Source organism: Haliotis rubra, unplaced genomic scaffold (genome assembly GCF_003918875.1).
Source record: "Haliotis rubra isolate DU_JTF1 unplaced genomic scaffold, ASM391887v1 Scf1138, whole genome shotgun sequence".
In the NCBI taxonomy this organism is placed as follows: domain Eukaryota; kingdom Metazoa; phylum Mollusca; class Gastropoda; order Lepetellida; family Haliotidae; genus Haliotis; species Haliotis rubra.
In genome coordinates, this window is record NW_025765046.1 from 163,313 (window position 1) to 185,512 (window position 22,200).

The 22,200-nt window shown below is 39.9% G+C and overlaps 1 protein-coding gene across 1 annotated transcript in view; it reads left to right on the forward strand.

The window, feature by feature from the left end:
* Positions 1 to 365: 365 nt before the first annotated feature.
* LOC124292538 (leucine-rich repeat-containing protein 46-like) overlaps positions 366 to 22,200 on the forward strand; it is an 88,346-nt gene continuing 66,511 nt past the window's right edge. Inside the window, exons 1-3 of the mRNA XM_046729663.1 lie at positions 366 to 426; positions 1,097 to 1,187; positions 5,099 to 5,210. Coding sequence (XP_046585619.1) covers positions 381 to 426; positions 1,097 to 1,187; positions 5,099 to 5,210 — 249 coding nt within the window. The 5' untranslated portion in view covers positions 366 to 380. The remainder of the gene's footprint in view (positions 427 to 1,096; positions 1,188 to 5,098; positions 5,211 to 22,200) is intronic.

A 22,200-nucleotide genomic window follows, 5' to 3' on the forward strand; every position in this document is an offset into this window, starting at 1 on the left:
TATTCTACATTTCTGCGTAATTTTATAGCCGTACGCAGATCCAGGACCACGCAAGAGCAATTCTAGCTCAACGTTCACTTTTCCAACCTAATGATTCCCAGATCTTTCAGCAGGACGTCAATGTACAGCTTGACCAGCTTGACCAATCCAGATGTGACGGCGGCCTGTACCGGCTCCTAGCTTTGGCGCAAGGTGTACTGACGACTACCTTTGCGCAAAGGGAGCCAGGAACCAGCTTATGCGGGAAGGAGCTCGGTGCTCACCTAATGAAGGGAGAGCACTCTAGTTTGTTGTCGAGTCGATAAACCAAACAATCACCCCGACAGATGCAAGGACCCAGTACATGTGACTGATGTAATAGAGTGATCGATAACCTGATCATGGAAGAGGAGGAGGCAGACCTTCAAACGTGTGATTCTTTCAAAAGTGAGTATGTGGAAGGATATTTTTAAGGAAAACAGATTGATCAGATGCCAAAATGAGACTGAATGTCGCTGCGTTTCATTTCATGCAACAAATAGGATTGTCACTGCTAGTCGGGCAACAATCTTTGGTATGCAATGTTCTGATCGTTGACTGCTACTCATATAAACAGTAAACAGCTTATCACAAGAGTAATTTTGCATGGGAAAAACATGGTATATAGTTCCAAATGATAGTGATTTTACAAACTGATGGCAATAAACATATGCATGTTAGAAGTAATAGAACTATACTCAGTCAGATGAAATGAACTATCACATCACATTCAAGATTTTAACATTCAATGACGTACCAGGTTTTTGAAATTTTAGAATTATCTATTGTACAATTTCCGATCTATGTAATGAAGTTGTGGTGTTTGAGTACTTGAAATATGCATCCAAAAGACACGTCAGAGTTTATGGTTATCAAGGGATCTTGATTTTGAAGCCTTGACAAATTCCTCAATAGACAAACCTTAAATGCAAAATGTTTGGTCACCTCTGATCCCTGATATTGCACATTAGTGTCCAAGGTAAATATGATCTGTCCCAAATGTTGCCATGGTTACGGATGATTCCTCTCACCACATACATCCTAGGTATGTCTCCATGTTCATTGTATGTTTGTTCAGCTGAGAAGAAAGCTCAACGCTTGTCCTTGCATCTACTTGTAACCAGACACCTTCCTCCAGAGGCAACTTCTTCATGGGACCAGGAGAAAATGTAAATATCTTTTGTCTGTATTTATCTACTTTGTTAGTGAGGCAAATTCTGAGGTGGGGATAAAAGAAGGGTACTGTTTATGGGCACAGCTGACTGTAGCGATAATTGGCTCCTTGTTGATTCGACATTTCAGAAGTTGGTGAGTCAAAAAAAGAAAACAACTTTATTGATGACAACTTCTTGTTTATTGCATTGAGCGGCGTTTCGATGTAGATTCATACACCACCATGAAGCTAAAAGTGACTACAACCAAATGATTAGAAATATATATGAAGTATGTTTCAACAAACCTTGAGATAACATGGTAGGTTGTGACAAACAGCAGATTAACATTAACAACAGCATAATTGGCCCCCTTGCATTTGTTAAAACTGATATAAAATACAAAATCTTTGATGCTCCAAGCAGTATATCCGAATGTTTTCACAGGCCCCTTCACAAGATAATCATTCCATGTGTATATTCTGAATAGCAAGTTCATTTGGGCAAATTTTGATAATCAAAATAAGCATGGTAGTAATTATAAACATGGTAATCTAAGTATAAACATGGTAATCTAATTATAAACATGGTAATCTAAGTATACACATGGTAATCTAATTATAAACATGGTAATCTAAGTATAAACATGGTAATCTAAGTATACACATGGTAATCTAATTATAAACATGGTAATCTAAGTATAAACATGGTAATCTAATTATAAACATGGTAATCTAAGTATAAACATGGTAATCTAAGTATAAACACGGTAGTATAGTTAATATGGAGAACTCAGTAAGCATGATTATCCAATTAATTGCAAACATGGTAATCTAATTATAAACATGGTAAGCATAGTGAACATAGAGAAAATACTAAGTGTCATTATCCAATTAATTAAGAACCTGGTAATCTAATTATAGACATGTTAAGGGCAGTTAGTATAGGCAACGTAGTAAGCGTTATTATCCAGTTAATTTTATACATGGTAATCGAATTATACACATGGTAAGCATAGTTAATATAGAGAAGATACTAAGCATGATTATCCAATTAATTATAAACATGCTAATCAAATTATAGACATGGTAAGCACAGGTAATGTAGAGAACTCAAAAAGCATGATTATCCAATTAATTATGAACATGGTAATCTAATTATAGGCATAGTAAGATTGTTAACATAGAGAACATGCTAAGCATGATTATCAGTTTAATTTTGATTAGAGCTTAGATGCAACAAAGAAATGAAACATTATTAAAACACAATTATCATTTTTTCATGTATATACATTGCTAATTATGAAAAAAAACAAATAAACACAATTATAAGCGTACAATCGCAAATCAAAAGTGCAATATTTTGTACTTGGGTTTACTTCCCTCAAAATGAACACCCGGGATACCGAACCCAGTCAGAGTGGGTGGGCGTGCACTTCAGTGTAACGAAGGCTTTCATTGGCTGATTCATTTGCCGATACACTTAGGGCTCTTTGTGTGTGTATAGAGATGTTGGGTTTTGTAAATATATGCGCATTTTTTGTGTATAACATTTTGCAATCAACAGACATCATAGCATGTGATGTGTACAATTATCACACCTGCCTGTCTGTATAATCACATAATGTGACAGAGACAGAACTCAGGTGCACGAGCCATAAATCAATGCGTTTTGTTTTTGGTGTATAGCCTGATAGGTGTTAAGTACAACTTGCATGTGGTCAGTGATCGAAGTTGTGTATTGAATATTGTCATTAGCAGACAGGCAGGCAGACACATAGGTGTCAATAAAACAGACATTGAGTTTTGTCTGTGACATAGGCATATCTATATCACAGTTGCTTTTAAGTATCGAACTGAGAAGTGACTCGTTAAAAAGAATGTGTGGTGAAATAGTCAAATGAAATTATATAAACAGTTAAATCGGTAATCTACTGTCATAACATATTGAAAGCTCGCGCCTGTGAAACATTAACAAAAGTCAAAACATTAGAAAAATAGCTCAGATCAAAGCCTACTTCGAGTACTCACTGCCAGCAAAGGTTTTCCGTCTTGAAATGTCGAACATCTCACTGGTTGACACATAGCTGAGTAGATCTAGATCCTTAACAAGGTTCTTTTATGTAAGGAGTAGATTATTTACTATTTGTTGTTTGTGTACACAACCAAGATTAGACTACTCCTGCTCACGACCTTATAATCCGGGCATGCCGCTTCAAGCTGCACAAACCTATTCACTGCGCATGCACTATGAGCGCACCGCAGCACAGCTGTTGCAAACACTTTTCATCCCAGCTGGGACGATTTTAGTGAATCGTTTGAACTCCGATTTCGCTGGGTTTTTTTTCATCACATTATTTTTCAACTTTATAAGTCGAATTTGTGTTTTTGATAATTTGTTACTGTAAGTCCATACTGAAAGGTATCAGAATCTGCAAAGTTGTGTTTTGAGTTGCATGTAAGCTCTAGGTCAGCATTCTTTTCATGTGATTTACATAGCCACTGTGATCTAAAGTTGGGCTGGCTGGTTTAGAGTATAAAAGAGGGAATTAAAATATGTTCATTTCTACATCAAAAATGATTCTGCTTTATTTTGAATGTTTGTGGCCAGGGCAAATCTGCATATGGAAACAAAAAGACCTGTCTTCAACAAAACTATTTCTTCTATTTTCTTTGGTATTCGCGAAACTAAAATTATTTATACAGGAAAATCATTTGTTGTCAAATTTGCAGATTTTAAATCCGTAACAGATTGCACAGCAAGAAAAAGTAGCAGAGAACAAAGCAAACAGCAGAGACCATCGACAGATAATCAAAGTAGTTTTGACAATGATAATAAACATGATAATGACAGTGGACATAGCGAGCATAGTAAGCCGATTAAGCATGACTATCAAAGTAAGCATGGTATGCTTAATGAGCATAAGGCCAGTACAATGTCATTATTTTTTACAAAGCACACATGACACATGTGGACTCACCTTAAGCAAGTGAGTTTGTTCATGAATTGCCTCTGTATACCCAGCCGAAAATGGGTACGTGGTGGGATAAGCCATATAGCTTCCAGCGTCTATCAGGCAGCTTGGGTTATCCAGGGTAATAACGTGTTAGCACACAGCATGCACAAGTGCATGGAAACCAGCACTTTATTAATATCCATTATTATCATATTGCACAGTTGGACGTTTCAATTTCTTTTGAGAAACAAGTCTGTAAAGAGAAATGATCGTTCCTGGTTACTGTTTTTCGAACAAAGACAGTCAGAGTTAAGCCTCCCACTCATCCAACTGTCATAGCTACTAATTCAGAACAGCCATCGTCCAAGTATTTCCAAGGGCCAGTTACTATGTAGTCAAGACATTTGAGACTTAACTGTAATTATGTATAAAATCTTCATCACCCATCATCGTACATTGACATGTCAGTGAACCAGTACCAACCAGGCCCTGATTTCTCGAAACAAACTTAAGTCTGAGTTTTGACTTAAGTTAGAGATTTTACTCAAATTTGAGAAAATGCATTTCCCAGATTGAACTGAAATTGACTCAAACATAAGGGACAATTTGGGTTTGGTGGATAGATTACTTAAGCTGTATGGGCTTTTCTATTTTAAAAATGTAGTTGAGTTAAAAATTCAGATGTTTCAAATTGTCAAACTCAGTTTGAAATTTGAGTAAAAACTAAAGTTTGTTTCGAGGAATCGGGGCCTGGGGCTCCTTTCACCAAGCAACTTTTACTAAGGTTAACCTTCGCTCCCATTCTTTAACATTGAGGTAAGGTTACCTTAGTGACTTACGATCACCTTAGTGCTTTGTGAAAGGAGGCCCAGCACGCCCTTTAGAAAGGCGTTCACCAGACACCACATTGGTACAATAACACAACCAAGATTAATCATGATGAATTAAAAGAAGCATTTTTCATGTTTCACAGCTTAACAGCCCTTTGTGAGATCACACATGTTCGACTAGACCGTGAAAACATCAGTCATATTGACAGTCTGGAGCTTCTGAGTGATAAAGTCACCAACGTGTATCTCCAACAGGTGAGTGTGTGTGTGTGTGTGTGTGTGTGTGTGTGTGGTAACCTAATGGTTAAAGTGTTCGCTTGTCAACTCTAAAACCTGGGGGGCGGTGGGGTAGCCTAGTGGTTAGAGCGTTGGCTCGTCACGCCGAAGACCCGGGTTCGATTCCCTACATGGGCACAATGTGTTAAGCCCATTTCTGGTGTCCCCCGCCGTGATATTGCTGGAATATTGCTAAAAGCGGCATAAAACTAAACTCAGTCAGTCTAAAACCTGGGTTCAATTGCCTATATGGGTATAATGTGTGAAGCCCATTTCTGGTGTTCATGAATTTCACAGCTTGGTGTTCATGAATTTCATAGTTTTGCACCTGTTTGTCTCCGGCCAATTCTGGTGTCCCCTCTCGTGATATTGCTGGAGTATTGCTAGAAGTGGCATAAGGTTAGGGGGGAATTCAGGTGAGTTTCATTGATATATGATAAAGGGACTTTAAACACTAGTGTAGGGATGTACAAATTATGAGCACTGGATGATAGTCACTTCTAATGTGATGTTTAATATACACAGTGACTTTGTAGACACAGTGAGATCATGGACTCATTGACATCATAGACACAGTGAGATCATGGACTCATTGACATCATAGACACAGTGATATCATGGACACAGTGACATCATAACCTCATTGACATCATAGACACACTGACATCAGAGACACAGTGACATAATAGACATAGTGACATCCTTAACGCAGGTACCTCATAGACGCAGTGACATCATAGACACAGTGATGTCATAGGCACAGTGACATCATAGACACAGTGATGTCATAGGCACAGTGACATCATACATAGGCACAGTTGCATCATAGACACAGTGACATCATAGGCACAGTGGCATCATAGACACAGGGAGATCATAGACTTAGTAAGATCATAGACACAGTGAGATCATAGACTCAGTGAGATCATAGACACAGTGACATAATAGGCACAGTGAGATCAGAGACATAGTGACATCAGAGACACAGTGAGATCATAGACTTAGTGACATTGTAGACACAGTGACCTTATAGACACAGTGTGATCATGGACTCAATGACATCACAGACACAGTGACATCACAGACCCAATGACAGCATAGATTCAGTGACATCAGAGACAGTGACATCACAGACTTAATGACATCATTGGTGATGTCATGTACATGGTGGTGTCATAGACGCAGTGACATCAGAGACACAGTGGCATCAGAGACACAGTAACATCATAGACTCAGTGACATCATAGGCACAGTGGCATCAGAGACACAGTGAGATCATAGACATAATGACATCATATACATAGTGACCTCATAGACACAGTGTCATCATAGACACAGTGACTTCAGAGTCATAGTGAGAACATGGACTCAATGACATCATAGACATAGTGAGAACATGGAGTCCGTGACATCATGGACTGAATGACATCATGGACTCAATGACATCATAGACACTGACATCATAGACGCAGTGACTTCAGAGTCATAGTGAGAACATGGACTCAATGACATAATAGACATAGTGAGAACATGGAGTCTGTGACATCATGGACTGAATGACATCATGGACTCAATGACATCATAGACACAGTGACATCATAGATTCAGTGACATCAGAGACAGTGACATCACAGACTTAATGACATCATTGGTGATGTCATGTACATGGTGGTGTCATAGACGCAGTGACATCAGAGACACAGTGGCATCAGAGACACAGTAACATCATAGACTCAGTGACATCATAGGCACAGTGGCATCAGAGACACAGTGAGATCATAGACATAATGACATCATATACATAGTGACCTCATAGACACAGTGTCATCATAGACACAGTGACTTCAGAGTCATAGTGAGAACATGGACTCAATGACATCATAGACATAGTGAGAACATGGAGTCCGTGACATCATGGACTGAATGACATCATGGACTCAATGACATCATAGACACTGACATCATAGACGCAGTGACTTCAGAGTCATAGTGAGAACATGGACTCAATGACATCATAGACATAGTGAGAACATGGAGTCTGTGACATCATGGACTGAATGACATCATGGACTCAATGACATCATAGACACAGTGACATCATAGACGAGTGAAATCTTGGTTTCTGTAAGGTCATGGAACATGTCCCCAAAATCACTCTGTACACAGAAGTTCAAGTTTGTTTCCGTAGACAACACTGCTCAAGGTAGTTTCAAGTGTTGTGTTCCTGTCTTTCATGTCTCAAACTTTGTATTTCCTTCAAAAGAATCAGAAATGCTGTACATGCCAGAAAAAGCCGAGTTTGATTTGGACAGTTGTACTTGCTTCCAGAACCGATCACGCCAGCATCAGCAACCTCGACTGCCTGAAAAACTTACAGTTTCTGACACTGGCCGGCAACCTCTTACAGAAGGTGGAGAACCTCAGTAAACTCTCCAAGCTTCTCTTCCTTGACCTCTCAGACAACCGCATAGCACAGTTTGACATTGGTAAGGTGCCACCCCAGCTCTATGTTTGGAGACCAACAATTCAGGGAGCAGCCTTGGATGCTTTCTCAAGGCACTAGTTCAAGATTAAAGCCCTAAATGATCTGAAATAATGCCTCTGTATTTTTATGCATGCTAGGAATGCACAGGGGTGTCTCCAGGAATGTAGAAGTAGTGTGTCTGTGAACAACGAGGAGAGTTTTTATGGATATAACACTTTTATCATTAATATGAGCAATGTTTCAGTGTACTGCAGGCAAGGCTATATGTTACTAGTAAAGTTTGAACAGTAAACTGGTTGTTCTTTACACAATTATTAAGCTTGATCTACAAGATTGGAGGATGTATACACAAGGAGGCAACTGTTACACAAGCAGAAGTAATGAAGGAGGGATTAATGGGCAGGGGAAGTCAATGATATGACAGACAGGAGAATAATGGAATTAAGATTGCTTGGTGATGAGTTGGTGGTAGGCAGTGGGATGTAATATCCTTGGTCTCTGTTCATGGCTTCTAGTAGTCTCCCTGATCTTGTAGTGGGTGTGATTACTGGTGAGTACATAGATGCTGTTACAAAGGATCATATATGGTGGATTTGGAGTCTTTCTTCTTCACAGAGGTTTGATGTTCTTTGATTCTTACAGGGAAGGGTCTTGAGGTTTTGTGGATGTATCAGTCACCACAGTCACATTGTATGTGGAAAACTGTACCTCAAGGGTGACTGTTTGGCAGCTTGACTCCTGAGAGTTTCTAGGATTTCAGTCCTGTCTCACAACGAAGCACATGTGATACATGTGGTCTCACCTTAGGCAAGTGAGTTTGTTCAAATTGCCTCTGCAGAAAATGGGTACCCGGTTGGATAAAGTCATGTGACTATTACCTTCTAACGCCTAACAGGCAGATTGGGTTATCCAGGGTAATAAGAATCAGATTCTGATTAAGCGCTGCGAGCAATCACTTGGTGTTTGGAGACTGTGCGCTATAGAAGATGACTTATTATTATTAGTGGTATATCCATGTAACTCTCCCTGTTGTTCACGACCGCCTCCGTGGTGTAGTGGTTAGAGCGTCTGCCTGGAGAACGGAAGGTCGGGGGTTTGATACCTGACCGCATCATACTAAAAGACGTTAAAATATGGTACTTGTTGGTCCCTACCTGGCGCTCGGCATTAATGGGTACAACAAGGACTGGTCGGCTCGGAGTCAGTATAATGTTTCTGAGTGGGGTATTCATGCTTCACTGCGGCATGGTATCTCAGTGGGCTGGCACTATAAAACCAGCTTCAGTCTGGGCTAGTACAAGCAGCCGCACATACACCCGCATGCACGTCGTCATATGAGCGAAATATTCTCAAGCATGACGTTAAACCCAATGTCACCTCACCTCCCTGTTGTTCACCACACAAACTTCTGATTGTCACTCACAGAAGGTTGTCCGTCTGTGTTTACGTCATTTCAAGAATACAGTCTCATGAAAAGCATGTGAATATCAAAATGTGTCATCCATACACTTATGAATGTCAACTTTCAAGGTCATGTGACCAGCTTCTCTCGTCCAAAGCTGCATATTGTATAGGCTTCAAAATAAATGACCAGTTCTACATTTGTACCTGCCATTGTATCAAAGCAAAATGCTGATGATCAGTTTTCCAGCCACTGTTGCATGTCAGTACACTGATGATCAGTTTACCTGTCTTTATTTCATACCCATTCAGTGATAATCAGTTTACCTGTCACTCTTTCATAACAATATACCCGTGAATATATGGTCTGGGTTAGAATATTGAACTTTGATAACCCATGCTTGTCGTAAGAGGCGACTAACGGGATCGGGTGGTCAGGCCCGCTGACTTGGTTGTCACATGTCATCATATCCAAATTGCGTAGATCGATGCTCATGCTGTTGATCACTGATGATCAGTTTACCTGACATTTCAGGGGTGGAAATAACCCATTGCCTGATGCCCCAGTCCAGTGCTTTTTTTCTGTTGGGCTAGCAAATTTGTATGTCACACTGTACCGGTGTCCAGTTGACTTTCCAATGTTAATTATGTTAGTTATTTTTATAAAATCAACAAAAAAATCGGCCAGTATAGTGGAAAAATTGTTAGGGCAAGTGATTTTACATGTGCCACTGTACCGGAGTACACTAGCAATTTTAAAGTTATTTCCACCCCTGCATTTTTTATAGCAAGACACCAATGATTGATTTACCTGATACTGTTCCAGATGAGTTCCCCCAGTCTCTGATACTGCTGAACCTGTCTGGTAACCCCTGTACTCAGATGGCAGACTACCGGTGAGATACTAGCTTCATAATGTTGACAAACTACATCTTGTACATAACTCACAACTTAAAAATTTTTTTCTTTATTTAAACTTGATATGGAAGAATACTGCTGTATCTGTAACAGAACTGGGTCAGTGGAGTTTGTTTGTTTATATCACATGTTGCGGCACGTGGTCCTGTGCATAAAGCTCAGGACAAAAATTAGTTAAAGTTAAACAACGTTGAGCGCGGAGAGTAATTGGATGGGTGACCGTGTTTGGCGGCTTGACTCCTGAGAGTTTCTAGAACTTCAGTCCTGCCCCACAATGAAGCACATGTGATACATGTGGCCTCCCCTTAGCTTATGCAAGTTTGTTCAAAATTGCTTGTGTTCACCCATCTGAAAAATGGTTATCCCTGTGGGATAAATCATGTGACTATAACCTTCTAGCGCTACCCTGTGGGATAAATCATGTGACTATAACATTCTAGCGCTACCCTGTGGGATAAATCATGTGACTATAACATTCTAGCGCTACCCTGTGGGATAAATCATGTGACTATAACATTCTAGCGCTACCCTGTGGGATAAATCATGTGACTATAACCTTCTAGTGCTATCAGGCTGCTTGGGTTATCTGGGGGAATAATGTATTGTACTATTCATTGTTAATGCAATGAGCATGTCTAGTGTGGAGTCTGGCGCCATAAAAATGGACACATTATTTTGTTTGTTTGTTAAATGTCATATTAATTGTTCTGGATTAGACAGTCCAGTGATTGTCAGCCAGATAGTCATTGCTTCAGCCTTTGTGACAAAGGCTAGGGCACTTCAGTAAGGGGTCTTTCCTCCTCAACAAATCCAATCAGGTGTCTTTTTCCTTCTCTCTTGTTTTCCTATTTTGTTGTGAAAGTTGAAGCATCTTAATTCTTTCAGGTCCGGTAGGCTGCTCAGGGGTGCAAATAACTTTAAAATTGCTAGTGTACTCCGGAACAGTGGCACATGTAAAATCACTTGCCCTGATCATTTTTCCACTATACCGGCCGTTTTCTTGTTGATTTTTTAAAATAAACAACATAATTAACATTGGAAAGTCAACTGGACACCGGCACAGTATGATATACAAATTTTCTTGCCCGACAGAAAAAAAACACTGGACTCGGACGTCGGGCAATGGGTTATTTCCACCCCTGCTGCTGAACATTCTGGTTTTGTTGTTTTCCAAATAGATTGATTGATCAATTGTTGTTTAACGCCACACTCAGCAATATTCCAGCTATTTGGCGACGGTTTGTAAATAATCAAGTCTCGACCAGACAATCCAGTGATCAACAACATGAGCATTGTTATACACAATTGGGAACCGATGACATGTGTCAACCAAGCCAGCAATCCTGACCACCTGATCCTGTCAGTCACCTCTTACGACAAGTATGGGTTGCTGAAGACCAATTCTAACCCGGATCTTCACGGGTCATTTTCCAAAAAAGAGAGTGGTAACTCTGTAATTGTGGGTTTGATTTTTGTTGGTTGGTTGTAGGTCTGTTCCTAGGCCTGTATCATATATTGCTGACCCCCACCACCATGACTGATCATATTTTTCAATGAAACATTTCCTATGGATTGTTTATCAGCTTAACTGGCTGGTTTTGCTCTTTGGTATATTTTTCTGAATTGTACTTTGTTTCTTTTCATGGAAACAATTTGACTTAGTCTCACACGACTCGAGGCTTCATTCTCAAACTAATGATATTTTTGTTTGAAGCTACAAACTTTGCATTGCGTTTATGCTGAGCTGTTGCCTAATCATATTTTTGGGCTTTTTTATTTCTTGTGTTTCTATTGAAGCAAGTTGGACTTAGTCTCAAACAAGTAGCATTTGTTGTTAATTATGCAAACAAATATTTCCGCATGAAACCATTGTCTTCATAAGTTATAATACAAAACACATTTATAATAACAAATTGAATTTATGTATAAAATTTGGAGCTGGGGAGTTGGAGTAAAAATGCATTCTATTTGGATGTTGACCAAGCTAATTGATGGGTTAGCGAACAATGTAACCTTAAAAATAATATTAAAAGAGTGGCCCAAAATACTCATTTTATTAAAAATGATCATTTTACTTAAAATACTTTTGTATTAAGTATAGTCTCATACTGTTCTCCAGAGGCTGCATCATTCAAGACCTGCACAATCTGCAGCAGCTGGATAATGTGGATGTCACTCGGGAGGAGCGAGAAGAGGCGGGATACCCGGTGTCCAGTGAGGAGGACTCGGATGAGACAGAAGAGGAGCCAAGACGCAGGATGATGAGAGAACATGAGGTGGATGGTAAGTTGATCACATGTGGTACTTGACATGTCTGTCAGGAAACAGGTTGTTATCATATATGTGTAATATATGTTAAAAGTTTACAAGATCATATGGGTTTAGTGCAATTAATTGTAATAGTTTTGCCAAATGGTATACAACCACGGCAGCTAAGCAAAAGTTACATGCTCTAAATTTCCTGCGTTGTGTTTTCCCTCAGTGCCTCTACAGAGTCTAACGTCTGAGGTGTTGATGAGGTCACAGACCCGTCTAGAAGAGAGTCTTGCTGACCATCGCAGACACAACATGGAGCTGGACAATATAAGGCTCAAGTACAAGCTGCCCCCAAGTGCTAGATCCACTCCACGCAACACCTAACTCCACTCCTCACAACACCGGACACCGCTCCTCACAACACCTGACTCCGCTCCTCACAACACCTGACTCCACTCCACATAACACCTGACTCCACTCCACATAACACCTGACTCCACTCCACACAACACCTGATTCCACTCCACATAACACCTGACTCCCGGCTCCTCACAACACCTGACTCCACTCCTCAAAACACTTGACTCCTCTCCACACCTGATCCTGCTCTACACAATACATGCCTCCGCTCCACACAACACAGGACTCCACACCATACAGCACCTGACTCCACTCCACACCGGATCTGCTCTACACAACACCTGACTCCGCTCCACACCGGATCTGCTCTACACAACACCTGACTCCACTCCACACCGGATCTGCTCTACACAACACCTGACTCCACTCCACATCAGACCTCGCTCTACATAACACCTGATTCCTTGCCACACAACACCGGTGTACAAACTACACAACACCTGACTCCACTCCACATCTGACCTCGCTCTACATAACAACTGATTTCCCGCCAAACAACACCGGTCTCCACACTACACAACACCTGACTCCACCACTCCACACAACAGCTGACTGTACTCCACTCCACTCAAAAGTTTTACATGTATTTAGGGGGAGAATGGAATGATGTTATGTAAAATGGTGTTGGCAATTCACATCAATAAACCATTTCAGATATATAATCACAATAACCATATCCTGATCTGTATTACCTGGGTAAGATCACATATCATGTTTTGTATTACCTTGGTAAGGGCACATATCCCCATCTGTATTACCTGGGTAAGATCACATATCCCGATCTGTATTACCTGGGTAAGGGCACATATCCCATCTGTATAACCATGGGTAAGATCACATACCCCGATCTGTATTACCTGGGTAAGGGCACATATCCCAAACTGTATTACCTGGGTAAGGGCACATATCCCGATCTGTCTTACCTGGGTAAGATCACATATCCCCATCTGTATTACCTGGGTAAGGGCACATATCCCGATCTGTATTACCTGGGTAAGATCACATATCCCGATCCGTATTACCTGGGCAAGGGCACATATCCCGATCTGTATTTCCTGGGAAGGATCACATATGCCGATCTGTATTGCCTCGGTAAGGGCACATATCCCCATCTGTATTACCTGGGTAAGATCACATATCCCGATCTGTATTGCCTCGGTAAGGGCACATATCCCCATCTGTATTACCTGGGTAAGATCACATACCCCGATCTGTATTACCTGGGTAAGATCACATATCCCAAACTGTATTACCTGGGTAAGGGCACATATCCCGATCTGTCTTACCTGGGTAAGATCACATATCCCCGTCTGTATTACCTGGGTAAGATCAAATATCCCAAACTGTATTACCTCGGTAAGGGCACATATCATGATCTGTATTACCTGGGTAAGGGCACATCTACTGATATCATCTGGTTGTTCTTTTGTTCTGAGACCTTATATAATTTGTTTCTTGGTTTAAGCTTCTGCCAACATTAAAAGTCAATAATTCAAAAACAATGTCGGAGTTGACCAGGCCTTGAAGATATATGGGCCATACCACTTTTTGTTGTATTTATGCCTTTACATGAATCCATCCACAATGAACAAAAGCATATTTTTTATTTATCATTCTATGTCATGGTGACAAGTTATTTTTTGAGACGTGTTTACATGTATCATTTATTTATTTGTGTTGTTGAAATGTATATATTCAGTATCATTCCATTATAGTTCAATGTTGATAAAAAAATCCATGTTTTAAATGTTTAAAATGATAAGATTCATTTAGTCGTCAGAAATGAACAAGTTATGTTCAGGCCCAAATCCTTGAAGTATGTAAAATTGTATAATTGCCAAGAAATATATAGGCACAAAACAATGACAATATACTATAATAAGCTAAACACAGGTGTTGGGCTATAAACAGATATTGCACTGATCGATATTCATCACTTGTATCAGCTCTACATATCTGAGAATCTCATTTGAATATGGTACATGGGAATTCTGTTTATCTGACTACATTCCTGACAAAATGAAGAAGATTTATACATCCAAATTGAAAAAACTTCACAAATGAAAATTCCCATTTAATTAAATTAAAATTACCTAATGGTATGACAGTTAGTTTCAGTTGTCTCAAGAGCTTATTATTGCTGATTCCAGCAGGATCTAAGCAAGAGCTCATTTAGATCTGATTGCTCATTTGGAAGGAGATATAATTCTCCGTTTCTGTGACTTTGGCATGTCCATCTGTCATATACTGGACCGAGACACAAATGTGTTATCAATATGTGATTGTATCTAGCGCTGGCTAATCAGAAATATCATCGATTGGAAATATTATTAATGATTATCGATATGAAAATTGTGTGATCAATAATATCGTATATCAACCTATGTGATAGAAAACAAATCATAATTTTCTCACACAATACCAATTTAGGACATTATTCGTAATCTGCTTCTAAATTGTGTTCAGAATGTAGTTTTGTTAATAATCACAGCAAAAACATGTCAGCACTCCCAGTGATGTGAAATATATTCCTTTATTTCAGATAGTTTGGGCATTTTTGCTCGAAGTTACGTCTCCGATAATTATCGATAATCAATTATTATTTTTTAGTTGATGATTATCAATTTCTATAATCTATATCATCAATAGCCAGACCTAACTGTATGTTCTTAAAGTATTGTTAAACAACCAACGTTTATATTTTTTTACTTTGAAATAAAGGGTTTTGCATCTGTCTTCTGTTGTGTATTGTGTTCTTATGAATCACAGATACAGTTCTATTAGTGATTTGAATTCTGGGAATAGAGTGAGTGAGTGAATATGGTTTTACTCTGCTTTTAGTAATATTCCAGCAATATCAAGTTGGGGGACACCAGAAATGGGCTTCACACATAGTACCCATGTGGGAAATCGAACACGGATCTTCCGCATGACGAGCCAATGCTTTAACCACTAGGCTACCCCACCGCCCCTCAAGGAATAGGGGTTAGAGACGCTAGGACTGCTGTTGTCACAAACATCAATTTTTGCTGTATAAACCTAGTACACCCGTGAACGTCCGGGTTAGAATTGATCTTCAGGAACCCATGCTTGTCGTAAGAGGCGACTCACGGGATCGGTGGTCAGGCTCGCTGACTGGATTGCCACGTCATCGTATCCCAATTGCATAGATCGATGTTCATGCTGTTGATCCCTGGATTGTCTGGTCCAGACTCGAATGTTTACAGACCGCCGCCATATAGCTGGAGCGGTGTAAAACTAAACTCACTCACTCATAAAAGGCGATTGAGGGGATCAGGTAGACAGACTCGCTGATTTGGTTGACACATGCCATCACAAAAATATATTTGAAATTTCGTAGATATATGCTCATGCCGTTGATCACTGGATTGTCTGGTCCAGACTTGATTAATTACAGACCGCCTCCTTTCAGCTGGAAGACTGCTGAGAGCGACGATAAACAACAAAGAAAGAAGAAACATAATAATGGTGGTTTTAGAGGTGTTGGAATGCAGTGAAGCTTTAGGTGTCCCAGGTGTCCAGGGGTCCCAGGGGTCCCGGTGTCCCAGGGGTCCCAGTCTGAGGTGCCTTAAATGAAAACAGGAAGCTGCATCGCTTGTATGTGCCAGGAACTATGGGGAAACTATCACTTCACTTGTGCATCGTTAGTTTTCAAGCGCAGATACAAACCAATATTTTTTTCAGTATTGATACACCATAGGACTCTTGCTACAAAAAGAGTCCAGGGTTTTTGTAAGCCATTGCAACGTGTTGTAAAAAGCATCACCACCAACAATATCTGCCGCTTGTCATTTGAACCTGCTTCGAAATAGTTTCAGCAGAGAAGTAATCATGAATTATGAAACATAATACGCATCATACCATGACAGAGGTTCATATTTGTTTTTAAAAAAAGCAACTTGCCACAGGTCAAGGGACTTTAAGAAAGTAACTTGTCCTGACAAATTTTCCACTTGCCCTGATTTTATGACATAATCATGATGATGTAATTATGAAAGAAGAAATCAACATGGTATTTGATGTTAATGTCAAGCGGGGGTTACTGGACTATTTATTGAAAAGTGATAAATAGCAAAGAAAGATAACTCTACTTTATTATCATTGCAAAACTTTAAAGCTACATTTTGAGCAGATATCCAAATATCCAAGTTTATTTGCAGCTTGAAACCATAAGTGGAAATTATCTAGTAGCCCACGGACAAGTAAGATACCATTATTTGATTGCCCGAAATTAAAACTGACTTGTCCCGGGCGTCGGGCAATGGGATTTTTGAACCCCTGCGTGGCCCATCTATTGTGATAGATATTGTACCATGACCTTTGTATCAGACTATGACCTTGCTGTATTGTTTCACCAATACAAATATCTTGACTTTTTTCTGGTTTAGTCAGCACCCTATGCTACGGGTGAATTATTGCTTTATTGAAGCGGTCTGTACGTAATCGAGTCTGGACCAGACAATCAGGTGATCATCTACACAATTACATCTCGAGCGTCAATCTACACAACTGGGATACAATGTCGGGTATCAACCTAGCCTGTCTCAAAGTCCCTGAACCACATCATTTCCCCTTCCTCCAATGCTAATGCCCTAAATGAGGAAAATCTAGATTTCCACTGGTCTGGGTTTATCTCCAATCACACTGGGGCTCCTTTTCAATTCAAATGGGATTATTTGTTACTGTCAAAATTATAAATGTTCAATGACTAAGCATAAGTCAAATGTAAACCAAGTCCACAAGCCTGACCACAGATCCCCTCGGTTGCCTCTTTTGACATGCATGGGTTGCTGAAAACCAATTCTTGCCCAGCTCTTCGTGGGTTGTAAAGCGAAAGATTTGTATCACTTGCGTGACAGCGTTTGGCAAGCTTGACACATTAGGGATGCTAGGACTTTCGTCCTGCCTAACTCCGAAACACATATATGGGAACTCTCCTTTCTCTAACGAAGATGTTTTGTTCCATATATGCCTCTGGCGGCCCAGCAGGGAATGAGTACCTGGTGGGAATGAAATGGTAAGTCTGTGTCCATGTCTGCAATGTAGATGATAAGGGCTCTGTTCTGTGTCTGGAACTATCAAATCTTTAGGTGACACAACTTGGAACCAAACTATCATGAAGTGTCACCATATAACTGACAATGTTAACTAACCTTTCTACAGTCATAATACCTTTCAAAATTATTCCTGATTGATATAACGATATACCTCTAGTCTTGCAAAAACAGGGCAAGTTGTCTTACTTCATGGTTGAAAAGAACAGCAAATAAAGCTCTTAAGCAAATATGTTTGACATACATCCGAACTGCTTTACCACAAGACTTGCAAAAACACTTCCGAAAAACAAAAAGCAGCAAAAAGACAAATTTAGGCACCTTATATACATTCAGAACTATAACAAATATCCAAAACAAGCGTATATCATTATTGAACATTCAACAGCCTAATTCTCATGCATATGAACACAAAAAAGTTTTAACTTTTACTTTCTGTAAATTATGCAGATCGATTAGCCCGAGTCCACACCTTACCTTCTCCCTTCAAGCTGTTTCGTTTGTTTGTTTCATTCTTTTTAACCTCAAATCAGCAATATTCCAGCCACATGTATATGGTTTGTAAGTAATCCAGTGCTGGCCAGTGATCATTATTATGAGCATTAATCTACGTAATTGAGATATGATGACATGTGTCAACCAAGTCAGGGAGCCAGATCCCGTTAGTTGCTTCTTACGACAAACATTGGCTACTGAAGACCAATTATAACCCAGATCTTTACTGGTATCCAGCTATTTGAAGAGCTGATGTTCAGCAATCTGGTCAAGCAGTAATTTGCACCAGTGAGGTACATGACCTAAAGTTTTATAGAATGACACATACAAAACTGTCGCAAAGTGCTTTATTGAATAATTAAAAATATGGGGAAGAATTACAACCAAAATTATAGTCTGATAATATATGTTGTTAATGTTACACCAAAACAACATGTGTGAAAATAACTACAGTTATCAGTTTACAAACAATGAAAAAAAATTGCTATATTAACAAGAGAGGTGTAATAAATAAATATTAGATTAAATTAGTGACAAAAATTGTTACATTTACAAGATAATGCATAAAAATAGCTATACTAGCTTTAAAGTAATGATTACAATAATCTGGGATTCTAAGAACAATGACAAAGTTGGTCTCATGTAAAACTGTTTGAAAACAACAATGACCTCTATATGGACAGTTTCATGTAGCAGCATCGGTTTAGAAGTGAACGGCACTGGATGCATCCTCAGTAATACAGGGTACTATACCTCCACTCAATGAAGAGCCTCGACACATTCTCGACAATAGCTGGGATTCCCCTTCTATTGGTGGAATATGGTTAAAAGAGACACTGAACCATGCTCACACACCAACATAAATGACAATGTTCATTGAAGCAAGCGATACTATCAAGCTACTGGATAATTGGCTTTTGCTGATGTTCTCTCGCAAACAAACTGTCAATGACGGACTTCTGTTCAGAAGAGAGCTACAAACTACCACATGCATAGCTCTTGTCACTGTAGGGCCCAGCTGCTACAGCTCTCCCAGCTCTTGTAACTGTTATTACCACCTACTACAGCTGTTACAGCTCTTGTCACTGTTATGACCATCTACTACAACTCTCACAGCTCGTCGCTGTTCTGACCACCTACTACAGCTGCTATAGCTCTTGTCACTGTAAGGACCACCTACTACAGCTGCTACAGCTCTTGTCGCTGTTATGACCACCTACTACAGCTGCTACAGCTCTTGTCACTGTTATGACCACCTTCTACAGTTGCCTCAGCTTTGTCACTGTGGGGACCAGCTGCTACAGCTCTGATCCCTGTAATTACGAGATGCAACAGCTGCCACGGCTCTTGCCACCGTTGGGACAAGCTACTACAGCTCTTGTCAATGTAGGGACCAGCTGCTACAGCTCCTGACAACGTAATGACCAGCTACTACAGCTCCTGACAACGTAATGACCAGCTGCTACAGCTCCTGACAACGTAATGACCAGCTACTACAGCTCCTGACAACGTAATGACCAGCTGCTACAGCTCCTGACAACGAAATGACCAGCTGCTACAACCCTTGACAACGTAATGGCCAGCTGCTACAGCTACTGACAACGTAACGACCAACTGCTACAGCTCTTGACAACGTAATGACCAACTGCTACAGCCTTTGACAACGTAATGACCAGCTGCTACAGCTACTGACAACGTAATAGCCAGCTGCTACAGCTCCTGACAACGTAACGACCAGCTGCTACAGCGCTTGACAACGTAATAACACGCTGCTTCAGCTCCTGACAACGCAATGACCAGTGGCGAAAGTTCTTGACCAGATACTTGAGATACAGTCCCTGCAAGACCGGAAACTTGGGATACTACCACTACAGGGTCTAGCTCATTTCACTTCATGGACCAGCTGCTACAGCTTCTGCAGAGATGCCAACCGCAAAGTGGTGCAATTAGAAATCTTAGCTCCATTAGAGGGAAAATTAGGAATTAGGGTTCCCTATAAATTGTTGCACTAAAGGAACGAAACTTTTCAATGCAATTATATATGCACAAAGCGATCCTTATACAATCGAAACCGGTTTGCAGTACTCTGCAGCAGTGTTTGTGAATGTTAAGTGAATAAAATAAACAATACGTGGAATTTATCAGGCAGCCTACTCAACTTCCGGATTACTGCCTTGTGTAAACAATTTGAGAACGTCTGTAAATAAAGTGTTATATTTATTTAATCATCATTATTTATAGTCAAAGATTATCCTAGCCCTCCAGTAAGTACGACAATCTATATATGTTATATTTTGAAATATATCGGAATGAATTTAAAAAATGACGGAATCGACATGCATTATTCGGGATGATTCTGATAAATTCGGGAGGGTTGGCATCTCTACTTCTGTTGCCAGTTTATGCCAGAGACCAGTTTACTGGAGAGTGCCTATTTTTCTCCAAAGCAGCGTTAGTTTCAGAGAAACATTTGCAGTTTGCGGTCTCAATACTAACTAAAGTGGGGGTGTTCATTCCAAATGATTGTGTGCTTCTTATCATCAATAAGTGTGCGCTTTGTCTGAGCAAAGCTTCGCCAGAGGATGAAAACGACAAATGGGCACTGATCACTGATGATCTTGATGACCTGGTCAGTCAGCTTCTGCCAGCCATAGTCTTTATGGGAGTCCCTGAAACAGATAAGGGTAATGAAATGCAGGGATCAAAATAAAGAAATGAAATCTACTTGCACCCAGTGCAACAGTAGGTAATAACGTTGTTGCACGTGACATACACAGGTTGCACCTGCAGCTTAATTATACAATCATATTTATTGATTGAGTTTTGGTTTTGTGATTTTGGAGCATAATAACAAGGTTTTTCATGGCCTGAAAAGATCACTTTATCTTACTTCATAAAATTTCAAGACATGAGCAGTAACAGTCACTCAGTCACTGTCCGTGTAGTCACTGATTCTGGTTAGTTCCACATCGTTCTGTTATTCAAGTGAAGTCTGTATTCCTTGAGCAGCAAAATATTAACATGCACTAGGAGCAACTTGATAGAATTATGAGGTTGCATTTTGCAGTTTCACGTTGCACCAGTTCACTCTCTAAATTGTTAAATCCAGCCCGGATATGTCAGCAATATAAATAACTAGCGATGGCGCGATTGATCGAATAATCGAACAAAATCGCTTGCATCAGCTATGAAAAGATCAGATAATAACTTGCTGTGAGAGGGTCAGTGGATGTAAACAGCAAGCCAAAGAGGTGAGCGAAGACATAATTCCAAAGGTGTCTTGGAACTTCAAAAGCAATTAGTACAGACTTCATAGACTTTCATATTGAAACTTTTAACTATAAGTTGTATATATATATATATATGTATGTATATATATATACACTTATCCTATCTTAAGTTCTGTACTCTCTCTCATGTTCGACAGTTGAGTGGAAACGAACTGCAAATGAAGTTTTTGGCCTCTCTTGAAGCATCCGCCCGAACACACCCCCTGCTGCTCCCGTATCTGGACAGTCTGGTAGCTCCTGCAGCTTTGGCTCTGATTGATCATGTAATCCCATTATGTAGTCATTCTCGTCTTGGAGCAAGTAGTAGTAATATATGCAGCGGGGTTGGTCGGAATCCATCGGGTGAGATAGGATAAGTATATATGAGTTATCTGCTCTTGCGCCACTGGCAACACTTGAAACTGCTATAACAGTATTCTGAGCATATGTTGTTACTTTCCTTCTTAATAACAAAGTGTGCCAAAATATGGATTAAGGTGTGTGGACCTTGTTACCTTCACTGATGATCATCACTAAGAGCCTGTTGTGAGTTCTAAAGACAAATCTAAAGCTGAAATTTAAGCTGAGTGATGTGACAGTTTGTAGCAGTTGAGTTGGTAAACAAATGGGAGTTACCTCCCTTTATTATC